The following is a 14254-nucleotide window of genomic DNA, read 5'->3' as shown; positions in this document are numbered from 1 at the left end:
TACTATACTTGGACTTACATACTCACATAAATTTTCACACACTTTTATTTTTTACTGTTGATTCAGTTGAGTTTTGTCATCATCAAAAAGGGGGAGATTGTTGACCCCGTGTAGCTCAAAATGAGCATTGATTTTGATGATAACAAAACTCAAAGAGAATCTATCTAACCTAACCTTTAAGTGATGTGTAGATTCTTTGTCTTATGCATAAAGAACCTTTGAAGTTGCATCTAAGAAGAAAAGATACTCAAAGGCATTCCAAGACAAATCCAAAATGAGAAAAAGACTATGGAAGCCAAGACTCAAAGAAAATGTATGAAGAGTATAGTGTTAGAGTCTTAGGCCTTTTTGTGAAAAAGAATAGATGAGAATTTAGTCATATGAAGCTCAAAAATGAAAATTTATTTTCTGATTACTTTTTCTCATCATGACCTTGAACACAACCATTGAAACATTTTTCAAAGGTCTAAATCATTTTACATTGCAAGTTGAGACATGCAGCTGTTGACTTAGTTTCCTAACTGGTTTGCTAAAATTTTCGGTTTGCTAATATGTTTGCTAAAAACATTAGTTTGCTAACCAGTTTGCTGACTGCTCCTAAAATTTTATTAGTTTGCTAAGCCCGTAGTCGCTCAACCGCACAAAAGGACAAAATAACTGCCATTTTGTCTTGGGCAGTGTGTATAACGTTCCAAAAGGGTTTCAAACGGTCTAAAATAATTTGGGACTATATATACACCTTCTCTACTTCATTTACAATTTAATGAAAGCCTACATTTGAACTCCAACATTGATTTTTCATTTATTGCTTTCATTCAAGAGCATTTAAAGATTTTGAGCTACCATTGGCAAATCAACTCATCTCTTCTTTATAGTTTGATTTGTATTGAGTAAGAGTGAGTGTTGAAATATTGAATTGCATTCAAGAGAGGTTGTACAAGCACCTATTGAAGCTTGGAAGTGTAAGTGCTTGTGATAGCACTTGTGGAGGTTTCAAGCTACCTTGGTGTAAAAGCTTGGTGTTGAGAAATTGTAAAGGGCTTTTGGTCTCTTGCCTTCAAAAGAGCAAATAGTGGAGAAAAGACTCAAAGAGGGTTCTTTGAGAGAGTGGATGTAGGCTAGCTAAGCCGAACCACTATAAAATCCTTGTGTTTGATTTCTCTAACCTTTACCTCTTTACTTTTATGCAATTTAAATTTCTTTTCTCATATACATGATAGTGAATGTTGGTTAAATAGATTGAGTTGATAAATTTGTGGACATATTGAGAGACTTGAGAAAATTAGTTGATAAATGCTTTATTAGAGATTGCCATATACATTGATTGAGAATTGAATTGCAACATAGAAACACATTGTTGAAGCACATATTACTTTCTCGTTATATAGAAGAATCACATAGTTGAACAAAGCCACAATTTTTCATTAGGCTATAAGCAAGGGCCGAAAAATTGTTAAAGTCCAATTCACCCCCCTCTTGGACTATTTTGGGACAACAAACCCGTCTTAAATTCAATTATATACAATCCAAATTTATCTTATTATGGTTCAATCGGATCAAGTGTCCGCAAAAACTCAATCCATTACCATGTGTTGTGTGAGCAAAAACATAATCAAATGGCATGCATAAATTGATTACACATTTTCTCAAGCACTTTGCATCAATTGGAAGTAATAGGCTTTTAAAGACATCTAAAATTTCAACACAACCAACGCAAAACACACCTTAATAAAGTCCAGCTATCAGACCCACTAGACAATCCCAGCACCAGAATCGATGAAAGGCAAAAAAATAAAAATGATAGAGAAGCTGACTAGAAATGATGGCTGGGGAAAAAAAAAATGGAAATGATGAAAGAGAGCATGCCCGAGGGAAATGAACACAGATAGGGGAAAAAATGAAAAATTAAATCTTTTAGTAAGAGTATGATTTTTTCCAAATAAATTTTAATATTTTACACATTTCACGGTTAAAAGTCATTTATGATAGAATTTGAATTAGTTATGAATTCAAATTTTAATTTATACCAGATATGATATAAAATTCATTTGTACCAAGCAAGTTTGAAGTTCTCATCGTTAGAATTTACTTTCTATGCACATTAGGTCCAGGTGATTTTAAAACCTAATAGTTAATGGAGTCCACTTTGTTCATATGCTTACACAGCAAATACCAACCCGTAGCAAATTATGCGAAAGACAATGAATTTCGCAGCATTAGCAATAATGAGGTAAATGGAAAATGGTGTCTATCGTTCCTTTAGCACTTAATTGCAAGCGCAGAGGCGATAGCCATGAATAACCATGGTGGAGATCTTGATCTAGCCTAGCGATTTCTCATGACTGATGAAGTTGTTTGAATCATGTAATGCGAACTACCATTACACAAATCGTACACTCAACTCATGAAATGTGTCATTTTGTTCTTTTCGGCAAACTACAAACTTTATTTCTCTGAAACAACAGAAAATTACCCATTGCCTAATTAGGTGAATAACAATCAGAATTCCTTGCTAGATCAAAAGGCCAATAGTAATTGCTCATTCATTTGCAGGTGCATCCTCTGATGGCGAGCTTCCTGTATCTGCATAAAGACAAGGATGAGAAAGTTTTCTTCTATTTCTGAGAAAACATCACAAAAATTTGATCATATGCACATTACAAGCAGACAGCTTTTGAATTGAGCAACAATGACTCAACATACCTTCACCATCTGATGGGGCATAAGGAGACTTTCGGTATCGTGTCTGCTGTTGTGTAGGCTGACACAAAACATGCCAACAACATGAAGGAAAATAAGCACCCAGAAAGAAAGTAGAATATAGGTCGCATATATGGAAGAGACTAAGCAATGCACTGCAGCAACAAAACAATATTGCATCAACACTACTTCATGGAAAGGAAGGAGAGAGAATGCTTGATCAGGTTCCCTTACAAGTTCCAACTGTCTCTTGTTTTGAGGCCAGTAAAAGAAATACTATTTAGAACTAAAGACCTCAAACTAGTAAACTAAATGGTTACTGCAGTCTACCGCCGGTATTAAAAAAAATAATAATTTAAGGCAAGAAAAAGCCTTGCTCATCCAAATTTGAATCAGCTTAAAAAATAGTAACTATAAAAAATTTAAGATCCAGTAGAACTTGCTGTCTTTCAAATGCACATCTTTCAGGTTCATCACACTGCTTTCCCAGTTCAACCAGGGATTAAGCAAAAACGTGAATGGATACAACAGCAAGCTTAGCTGAAATCATCAACTCAGGTTAAATTCAACAGGACTAAATCTACATCTAGTATTGAAGCGAATCACTCCATTCATCTAACATTCAATAAAAATGTTGGAATATCATTTGTAGGAAGAAGTCCCACATCGGTAGTGTACAAGAAAATCAAAGGGCATATAAGAGTTGGCAAACCAAACCAAAATGGCTTAGGCCATTTGGTGATGGGAGCCCAATCTCAAGCTCAGTTCAACTTATCCCCTGCCAATTTGATATTCACACTCCTGAGTTTAAAATTCAACAAAAAACAATGCTACTAAAAGAATAGGAGAATTTCTTCCAACATCCTCATCCATTTGTGGATCCCAGTAGAAGATAACCTTGTATATACCAAGTTATCACTATATTTGCTATTTTTGGTCAACGCCAGGTTAAACGTAACGTTAAAAAATGATAAAAGAAGAGGTAAATTTGATTTAAGCTCACTAGTTCTTAATTTTTGGCTTCAGAATATAATGGCTAGAAAGCATTTACACATATTAGAACAAGCTATGTAGAGCCTTACTCATTAAAAATTTAAACGTAACGTTAAAAAATGATAAAAGAAGAGGTAAATTTGATTTAAGCTCACTAGTTCTTAATTTTTGGCTTCAGAATATAATGGCTAGAAAGCATTTACACATATTAGAACAAGCTATGTATAGCCTTATTAAAAATTTGGATCAAAGCAGGCAAATAGTCTCTATATAGACATTAATTCCCTCATGCTCTACATATCTTTTCATATAACTGACCTAGTTCTCATGAATCCTCTTTTATCAAAGCAGCCTCCAAAATATCAAAAACACAAATGAAAAAACCAACTTTGTTAACTTTTGAAGTAGTTCAAGCTGCTACAACTTCATATTTACTACAGTTGATTCTATCCAAGAAAACCCTGTTCCGGCTTTAAAAATCTCTTTTCCACTAATATGCAGTTAGCTGGTCACTTTTGAATGCATATCCAGAAATAATCCCCATAATGATAATAATAATAAATTTTTAAAAAAAAAAAAACTCATTTTATTATCACTACTACCTTACTAGATATGAACTCATTGGGAGATCAGAAATGCCGAAAACAGCTGTACAATCCAATATGAGGGCATCATATAATATTGCACCAAAAAGAATTTACAAAATACAAATGTCTAAATATAGTTCCAAAAGATGGATCTATAGAATATTAGAGCACCAAGCTGCCCACATAACCAAGGTGACAAGAGTCCTTAAAATACCAGACCTATTTTTATCAATAATAATCTACTTCCTTAAGAGCCCATTATTTCCCAGTCTTAATTCTCTCAATATCCACCCAACCCCATGCAGAAAAAGGGGGAGGCCCTTAATCTACCATGGTATCCACTTTTTGTAATAAAGAAAATTTCATCTCAAATATACATGCAAAAAACAGAACTAGACATCTTAACATACCATACCTGATGTCATTGAAGAATTCTCCCCTTCCCAAGGAACACAAACTCCTCCCCGCTCTAGCTATGCTACATAACCCTGCCCTTTTATCTGCTTCTAGTGAAGACAGTAAGCATAGTTACAAAAATAATCATAGACTGATGAATTAGAAAGTGGACTAATTCAAATTTCAAAGCACCTTTGCTCACTGCCTGTTGTGATCCAAGCAAAAACTCTGCTATGTGTTCAGTTATTTTGATATACATTGCCAAATGCCAAGCACAATGATCGATGTGTTGCCTAGGGACTTTTAAGTTTAGAAGCAATAATCAGGTTTAGTGGAGGATGGAGCAGTTTCCCACCTTGTCCATTATAAAGTTTGTAGAATAAGAGCAGTCAGACAAACATGGCACTTGAAGAATTTAAAAAACAGAGGCATAATTACATTAATTTCTTGGTTTCATCTTCTTTCGAGCCTGAATTCACTTGATCTTTTCCATGGTTTTGGGACGTTTGAAATTTTGTTATTTCTTTTCTGATTTTCTTTAAAGTGACAGATAGTTGTCTCCTATAATTCTCATAAAGATTAGTCCGTCATCTTCTTTTATACAATTGTAAATAATAAACACACTTATGTAAAAAGACTTTCAGCATATGCTACTAACCAGAACTCTACTAAAATAAGAATAGAATCATTCATACAACCTACCAAATAGTCAGAACAATATCCACTATGTATGATCAATGGACAATAAAAAGAATGGCTAGAGTAAGCAAAATGAAATTCAGAAATCCATGGGAAAAAGCAAAGAAACGAAGGAACAAAAAATGGGATTTTAAATTGATACCTGTAATTTTGGCCGTAAAGCTTCAAGAGGACCTTTAGGTTTCTCAACACCTTGCTGTCATTTTTGGGAAAAGAAAAAAAAAATGCATATATACATGCGGAATGATATTAGGTAACCATGTAATGAGAAGTCCCCCAAACTTGTCCATCTAAAGTAAATAACAGATCAGTGCCAATACCTTTCCAAGTGCCCAATCGGCAGAATCAAAGTAAGCTCGTTCATGGTCCTGACATCAAAATCAAAGCTTAAGATAGAAACCAGCAAAGATGCCAAGATTCAAATATACAAGTTATAGCGAATTCTAATAAGGAATAACCTTAGAAATAAGTGGTGGTTTCTTGGGCATGATTCCTCCATATTTTTTCTTGACAACTTCTTCCTAAACAAAACACATACAAATACAAATTGCTGTAATAGTAAGAACCCTTGAATAGATAAGAAAGCTACCTAAGCATTTAATTCTAGCCTAGGTATTCAATAAACAAGTTTAAATAAATCAGAACCTCCTCTTGAGATGATTGCACGGAACTTTTATCCTCGGGGACATTTTCATCCACTTGCTCTTGCTCTTTGACACCCTCCATCCCTGACATTATGTAATGTCCTTCAACAACATTTCCAGCCAAAACAATTAATTTAAAATCGTTACCGTATTAGCACAAAATAATAATGGAAGTGATTAATTCGCCATTTTTACATGCAATTAATCACCGAATTCTCTTTAATTAAACCTTCCAGAGCTAAGATTCTGCTGGATCTAAATCAACTAAACACCACAATTCCTCCATCCAAATACTATATATAAACAAAATTAAGTAAAAGAAAAATTAAAAAAATAATAATAAAACAGATCAATAGAACGAAACAGATTCACAGCAGGCTAGCTCCCCACCTCAGATCAAAGTTCCCAAAGAAAGAAACCGAAATTTGAAGAGAGAGAGAGAGAGAGATGTATTTTTGAGTTTTGACTAATTGAGGGGATTTTTTTTTTTAGATATAAAATCTAATGCTGCGGTGACTGAATGCCGTGAATTTTATCTATAGATGGTCCTTTCTTGCGTTTGCGGTACTTTCCTTCTGTAATAAAAAATAAAAAAATTATAGTGTTTAAACTAATAATAATAAATTGTTTTAAAAAAAACTAATAAATAATAATAATGTAAAATTTTATATATAATTTGGTGGTAACTTTTTTTTTTAGTTTTAATAATTTAATTTAATTTTTGAAGAAAAGAAAATTAATTTTTCTATTTTGAAATTGATTGTTTCACTAAAAATTAACTCAGGCAAAGTAACACGTGAATTTAATTTTTCTTTTAGTGTTTAAAAATTCATTTTTTTTATTTTTATAAATTAGAGATTAATTATTATTATTATTTTCCTTTTTAATATAAGATTAAAAAAAAGAATAATTATTTTATTAAAAGTAAATGTTAAATTTTCATATATATACTTATTAGATGTTTTAATTTTAGTATTTTTACATTATTAATTAAAATAAAATTTTAAAATAACATTCTTTGTTTTCATATAATTACTTAAAATTAAAAATTGAAATAAAAGCAAAAAAATTATTTTTAAATTTCATATAATTAATTAAAAATCAAAATCAGAATAAAAAATAATTATAATATATTATTTTAATTACAATAATTAAAATATAAAAGTATTATTTTGTATTTTCATGTTAATAATTAAAATTAAAAAAATTATGACTATTTAATTTTTAATTATTTAAATTAAAAAAGGAAAATATAGTTTCTATATTTTTTTATAATTAAATAAAATTGAAAATTTATAAGTAATTATTATGATTAATTAAAATATAAAAATATTTTTTATTTTCTTATAATTAATTAAATTCAAAAAGCAAAAGTATTAAAATATTTTAAAAAATTAATTTTAAAATGATTTTTATTTAAATATTATATTATTATTATTTATTCATTATAATCATATGTAAATTATTGATAATTAGGCTTACAAATAATACAACTCAACTCAACTACGGCTTTATCTCAAAAATTTAAAGTCGGCTAGACTTAAAAATAATAATATATGAAAACTTATGTGTATAAATTATAAGATATTATTATTAATTATTAAAATTTTGATACTGCATAAAACTTTTCCAATTGATATTTAAAAATTTATATAATAAAAACAAAATAAATATTAAATAAAATTTAACCATAGTCGCACACAAAGCAATTTACCACTAAATCAAGGCTACAAACATTATCACTAAGGCATGGCTATTTTCTCATAAGGCCAAAATCATTATTGTTTGTCTATTAGTCATTGTTGCTTCTGTTCACGGCATCATTGCCAAGGTAGAGCCTCTCATTTTGCTTCATGCCAATTTTTGTATGGGACACATACATAAAATTAAGAAAGCTAAACAGTCTCAAGCATTAACTACAAATTGATATTTCATTTCATTTTCTGGAAACAAATATTATATTCTTCATTTTCATTTCTCATAAGCTGCAGTTCTCATATACTGTCTAACATCTAACTTGCATGCAGTTCTCATATACTGTCTAACATCTAACTCGCATAGTTATCAATTTCATACTTCATGATAATATGATGATTTTTTCTGTAGCATTAATTCCTGCTGATTTTCGCCATACTAAAAGCAAGTTTGCACACTTGCTATGGTGGAAGAACTGAAATTTGATTCCCTCATCTGTACATTTTGTTGCCCTTTAGGTGAGGTGGTTGTGGCAATCATTGAACGGGAATAAAGTGTGACTGAGGCTGCAGCCGTGGCAACTCATTTTCTTCATCTGATGCAGCAAGTGAGAAACGAGGATGCTAGCATATTGAAGAACAGAAAACATTAATGTTAATATTTAGTATCGTTAACAAAAGATATACAGCACAGTTTTCTTGAATGTTTATAACACATGGAATCAAATTCAAGATTTGCACAGTTAAAAGAAGTTTGGTGGCCGATATGCATGTGATTACATGAGGCACTTTGAACTACTATAGTGTCATCGCTGAACAGGTATATAGTGCACTAGAAATGCCAACTGCCTCAAAAAAGATTGGACATCCAAGACCTGGCAAACATTTTCAGGACTTGAATTTCCGCAGAATAACCTAACAAAAGCTAAAGTTTGGGATTTTCTATTATGTAAGAAGACAGCTCAGACAAAATTTCCCAAAAATTCAGAAAACATAACCATCACTGACCTGCTGTCGACGTCGATGCTGGATAGCAGTGAATGCCTTAACCATGACATAAATGGGCAAAAGAATCCCGATGGTCCTCAATATTAGTAACTACAATATAAAGAATATTACTCTGCAGCACATCGTAAACAGAAATTTAAACCTTTTATGAAAAGAAAAGACAAAGTAGGGGCCTCACCATGAACATTGTTGTCGAGTAATCTCCAGCTCCACTATTAATGATAGGAAGAGTATGGCGCAAGGCCAGAAGAACCATAAACTGCATATTAATATGAAAATATATGACTTTGTAGTAGGAATGCCAGGATATAATCAATAAACAAACATAGTGGTCACATACAACTCTGACAATGATAATGTCATGACTAGATGCTTTAGCCCTTCTATTGACTATTTGGGGACATACTAGTATCTATTGTCTTGCCTGCTCACGTATGCTTGCAAGCTACATGCTGCCAAAGAAAAAAGACTTTTTTATTGGTTGCATATTTGAAACAGTCCCGCTTGATTTAGAAAAATCAGTGATCATGGCATTAGCTTTAGGGATGATTTTGTGCAAACTAATATAGCCAAAGGATCTACCTTTAATTACATCTTATTGGTTTAAAAACTCATATGCTATGAGATGAAGTAATGTGTGATCATGTCATTTAGCTTTAGGGATGATTTTGTGCAAACTAATATAGCCAAAGGATCTACCTTTGATTACATCTTATTGGTTTAAAAACTCATATGCTATGAGATGAAGTAATATGTGAGCGTGTGTTGCACAGAGAATGAAATAGAGAAAGAGTTGTACAATAATAGCAACAACACGACAGCACATCAGGCTTCTAGTAGAGGGAGCTGAATAATCATCAAAGTCAGAGTCTATAAATTCATGGTCTGTGTTAACCATTGCTATAAATCCAGGATTATTTAAGTCCCTTCTGCTTATCTCCCAGTTTCCCCTGAAAATAGATATACTATTATTTTCTCAAATTAAAAAAAAAAAAAAGGAAAAAACAATTGGAGATCAATACATTAGTGAAATATATGAAAATCTAGGTTGGAGAGCATATATAGTTAAATATAAATACCTGAAGTTCATAGGAATGCCACCATAATGAAACAAAGGAGGTGGTGCTGTATACCCGGGCTTAAATTGCTGCAAATTTGCAAATTTTGAAGTCCACAGGACTTATTTCAATTGATAGAAAGAATATATTTATATATATATATATAGAGAGAGAGAGAGAGAGAGAGAGAGAGAGAGAGAGAGACCTGGTGACAGATCTCACAGATAGTATCACCCTTCTCATTGCACCACCTCTGAACACACTTCCGGTGAGCATACTGCAACACATAAAAGCAATAGAAACTAGTGACCTCATTGTGCTATCTGAAATCAGCACCAAGACTTTAATTTTCCAAAAAAGGACAATAGTTTTAATTTTCATGTGCAGCATAATTGCACCTATGCTTCTAATGAATGCAATGCATTTTTCCAGTGCCAAACAGTTTACTCCATTTTATCTAAGACTTTCTAGTGGTGAAGAATAGCCACCTTTTCCACTTTGGAATTAGGACAAAAAAAAATACAATAATGTAGAATCGCCAATAACATAAAAAATACAATAATGTAATGCCATTATGCAACAAAAACTATTAGATCATGACTACCACAGTCACTTTATTACCTAACTTCACTTCTACCACTTCTACCTCCAGTCCCAATCCCTACCACAAATAGTCCTGCTAGTAGTCTCCCCCACCCACCCTTTTCTTAAAATTGCATTACTCTTCAATCTATTAACGAGATTGCATTGCAGCTGCTAAGATTTAGGCATTTGGGAATTTCGCAAAAGGATCAGAAGTATTAAAGAAATAACATTTACAAAAACACAAACCAAGACAATTATTTTGATTCTTAATGACAAACCATGCCATTTCAAAAAAATAATCAACTCTGCAGATTAAACTACAACTGACCTTCAAGCTGCCACAGCAAGAGCATGGTGCCTCCATATTTGTGTCTTCATCCTCGTCATGGCAAATCCTACACTCTACCAATTTTCTTGAAGATGTCCTAAAATCTAAATCCATCCTTTGTGATGAAAGGTCAGAGGTATTATCTTGGCTTCCAGAGGGAGTTGCTTGCTGCCAGCGGTTTTTGCTCTCAATAGCAGCTTCAATGGTAGATTCAGTTAGCAACCGATTTACCAGTAACACAAAATGATCCCCCATCCTTCAAGTTGCGTAAAAAAAAATGGTTTAGAAAAGTTTGAAAACAGAACAGAAAATAAGATCCAAGCCAACCATAAGGAGGAAATAGGGATAGCTTTGAGAAAGGAAACATAATGGATAGCTCTGAGAAAGGAGCTATGGTCACTAGTCAAAATTGTAAAACTCAGCTGCATCAGCACCAAAATAAACACTTGATAGCCAAAGAGAAATTACACGCATAAAGTCAAACAACAAGAAGATAAGGAGGAAATAGGGGCACCTTAATCTGCAAATGGAAAGATATGATAGATTTGCCTTCAAAGAAGAAATCTCAGAAAGCAATATCACAAAAGAATAGAAGCAACAAAAGATATAACAATGCATATTAAGATTAAACTCAGATTATGAACCAAAATATACTTAAGCGTACACAGAAGTTAGACAGAGGAATAAGAGAAACCCATAAACAAAGATACATAAAAAATGAAGACCCAGGAAGAAAAAGTGATCATAATGACCCAAATCAGATACCCAACTGTCATAGTTTTGAAAACGCAGAGAGAGAGAGAGAGAGAGAGCTCAGAAAAGCTATCACCTTGACAATGAATACAGTCATGACAGGAAAAAAAATTGTCAATATTTGAAGATTAAAGATTTAATATGAGAGAAGAAGAGAGGCTTACAAGAACGGTAATGGGAATTTCAGGAAGAGAACAAAGCAACAACCTTTCCCTTTCTTCCTTGTGTTTGTTTCTGGAGAAGAAGCAAGAGATTGAGTGTTGTTGTTGACGTCACAAACCCATTTTATTTGCCAATCTCTCAAAAACTAAACATTTTTATCAAATAAAATTTTCTCTTTTCTTGAGTTGATGTATGGCGAAGTGGGAAAATGGCGAGAGAAAGGCGAGAGATTCTAACGGCAAAAACCCACGATTCTATATTCCTTCCTGTCTTTAATTCGGCTTGTTTTTTTTGAGGCTTCTTATTTTATTTCTCTCAATTTCCTTCTTTTTTTTTTTTTTTCTTTTCTAATGGATTTAATTGAAATTGTGATCAGAGAGTCGGATGCATGGATATTTGGTTTTTTAGACGCTATACTCATTCATAATAAATGTTTAGACCACCCAATTTATTATAAATTTAAAATATAAAATAAATAAATTATTATTAATTTATTTCATAATAATTACTTATAAACTAAGTATTATTTTATTAAAAACAAAATAATCATGGAATTTTCAACTGAAAATTTTGGTCGACGATGTCTCTTTCTCTTAAGAAGAATTATATGCGTTTTGATTGAATATGATAATTTTTCTCTGAAGTTGATAATTAAAAATTTTAAATTTAATAATATAATTATAATTTTAAATAAATAATATTAAATTATAATTATATTATTAAAATTAATTAATAAAATTTTAAGTAAATCTAATCCAAAAATACCTTTATTTATTGCTATTGCTAATGAAGTGGATAGGGATCATAAAGAGCTAAAGAATTTTTGTTTTTTCAAAAAGATTTTATACGGTGGGTCCATAATCTGTTGAGGGTATGGTTTCCCATCCATCAACTTTCTATATCAAAATTTTTGATGCTGATCTGTGGCTCATATTCCTTTGCCTTAATTTTGAGGGCTATATTCAGTGGCTCATATTCTATTGCCTTAATTTTGTGGGCCATATTCAAATCCACCAACGATGACAATTATGGGATTGTTTTCATAATAAAAACTCTAAGTTTCATTACAAAATTTTCTATATTTTTATTTTAATGTTAAAGAAAGTACAATATTTTTAAAATAAAATTTTAGTAAATGTAATAACACATAATTAAAAAAAAAATCTCTCCTTTTCCATCTTTCTTAATCATTTATTTTTTTATTCTTTTTCTTTTTTTTTTAACTTTTCTTTAGATAGCTACAGTGAATTTCTCACTAATAATTGCTTGCACATTTTTTTTATTTTCTTTTTTTTTAATAAACTCTCATAAGTTTATCTTTTAAAATTTATATACATTAAGGGTCTGCTCTCCTTATTTATGGGGTCTTATATTTTCTTTCCTTAGTGTGATTTTATTTTATTTTTATTAAATAGAAAATATTTTTTTTATATTTTTTAATATTTTGATACTCAAGAAAATAAATTAATATAAAAAAATTTTCTAATTAAAGAGAAAATTAAGTTATAATGTAACTCAACTCAACTAAATTTTTATCCTAAAAATTTGAGATCTGCACAGAAAAAATTAAATTATTTTTAAAAAAATATTTTTAAAATTTTAATAATTTTATTAAAATATAAATAATACTTATATATACATAATATAAACATATAAAAAATAAAAAATATTTTTATAAAAAAATACAACTATATTACATATGGAAAATATTGCTATGCAAACATTTAATTTTTTTTACTGTCTTAGCCCATTTATTTAATTTATTTTTTATTAAATTCTTTTTAGTGTTTTTATAAGTACATTTTTTATATTAATTTATTATATTTAAAATAAAATAATTTTAAACTAATTGATTACTAATCAACCATTGGACCTTTCTGGCTATGAAGCACAGAAACGGCACTGAGTCACGTTTCCCGATGTCGTAAGCGTTTAAGCGAGAAAGCGAATCGACACTACCGTAAACGCTTCACGCCATTTTCGAAAATATTGAAAATCGGAAACACGTTTCCGTTGCCGGAAACGCGTTTCTTTAAAGGAAATTAAAAAAAAATGGATAGGTTAAAATTGATTACTTCACAACATTCACCAACAGAAAAGGAAGAAAAAGAAATGGAGTATCTTCAACGACAATCAGCAGCGTCGCAAATCGCAGTTCACAGCGCGGGTAAGAATCGCAACACCTTTCTCTTCTTTTCTCTCTGATCTGCCATATTCACTCTTTGATATGCTCTCTCCATCCTTATCAACAGAAGAAGAAGAAGCAGCAACAGCCGAAGGGAGAACGTCGACAGATAAGTGGCATTTCCTATTTTCTTTTTCTTCCCGATTGTGGATGAGAATAATTAGATTTATATTTGGGTTTTATTAATTTATTATTATTTAACTTATTATTTTCCTTATTATTAATTTATTATTTTCCTTTTCTAATTTCTTTGTGAAATAATTTTATTAAGCAACTTTTATTAATTAATTATAATTTTATTCCATTAATTAATCATAAATTTATCATATTTAATATCAAATTTTTTTCTCTAAATGTATATTCCATAATTAGATTTTTCTCAAACTAAATTTGAGGAGTTATCATAAATTTTTTTTTTAAAAAAAAGATAAAAAAAATTTTTCCCAAATTCACTAAAAATTT

The 14254-nt window shown here is 31.0% G+C and overlaps 2 protein-coding genes across 6 annotated transcripts; both read right to left on the bottom strand.

Annotated features, from left to right (window-relative positions):
• Positions 1–2351: 2351 nt before the first annotated feature.
• LOC110672595 (uncharacterized) lies at positions 2352–6513 on the bottom strand. 2 transcript variants are annotated; one of them, XM_021835405.2, is made up of 7 exons: positions 6410–6513; positions 6021–6121; positions 5834–5896; positions 5696–5743; positions 5518–5571; positions 2704–2761; positions 2352–2583 (listed from the first exon to the last, which is right to left on the bottom strand). In XM_021835405.2, the coding sequence occupies exons 2-7, from the start codon at positions 6108–6110 to the stop codon at positions 2540–2542; spliced, it is 357 nt and encodes a 118-aa protein (XP_021691097.2). In that variant the 5' UTR covers positions 6111–6121; positions 6410–6513; the 3' UTR covers positions 2352–2539. The 2 variants fall into 2 exon arrangements, with proteins under 2 accessions (XP_021691097.2, XP_021691098.2); XM_021835406.2 differs by having other exon boundaries at positions 6021–6103; positions 6410–6511.
• A 1418-nt stretch (positions 6514–7931) lies between these two features.
• On the bottom strand, positions 7932–11889 carry LOC110672591 (uncharacterized). 4 transcript variants are annotated; one of them, XM_058153329.1, is made up of 8 exons: positions 11610–11889; positions 10693–10948; positions 9985–10056; positions 9801–9868; positions 9521–9686; positions 8900–8980; positions 8722–8811; positions 7932–8337 (listed from the first exon to the last, which is right to left on the bottom strand). In XM_058153329.1, exons 2-8 carry the CDS (start codon positions 10945–10947, stop codon positions 8251–8253), a joined length of 819 nt encoding a protein of 272 aa, XP_058009312.1. In that variant the 5' UTR covers position 10948; positions 11610–11889; the 3' UTR covers positions 7932–8250. The 4 variants fall into 4 exon arrangements, with proteins under 4 accessions (XP_058009312.1, XP_058009313.1, XP_058009310.1 ...); XM_058153330.1 differs by having other exon boundaries at positions 11522–11612; XM_058153327.1 differs by lacking the exon at positions 11610–11889 and adding an exon at positions 11207–11481.
• Positions 11890–14254: the final 2365 nt, after the last annotated feature.

The sequence above is a fragment of the Hevea brasiliensis genome, chromosome 9 (genome assembly GCF_030052815.1).
Source record: "Hevea brasiliensis isolate MT/VB/25A 57/8 chromosome 9, ASM3005281v1, whole genome shotgun sequence".
NCBI classification, from domain to species: domain Eukaryota; kingdom Viridiplantae; phylum Streptophyta; class Magnoliopsida; order Malpighiales; family Euphorbiaceae; genus Hevea; species Hevea brasiliensis.
This window is presented reverse-complemented; position numbering and strand designations above follow the sequence as displayed.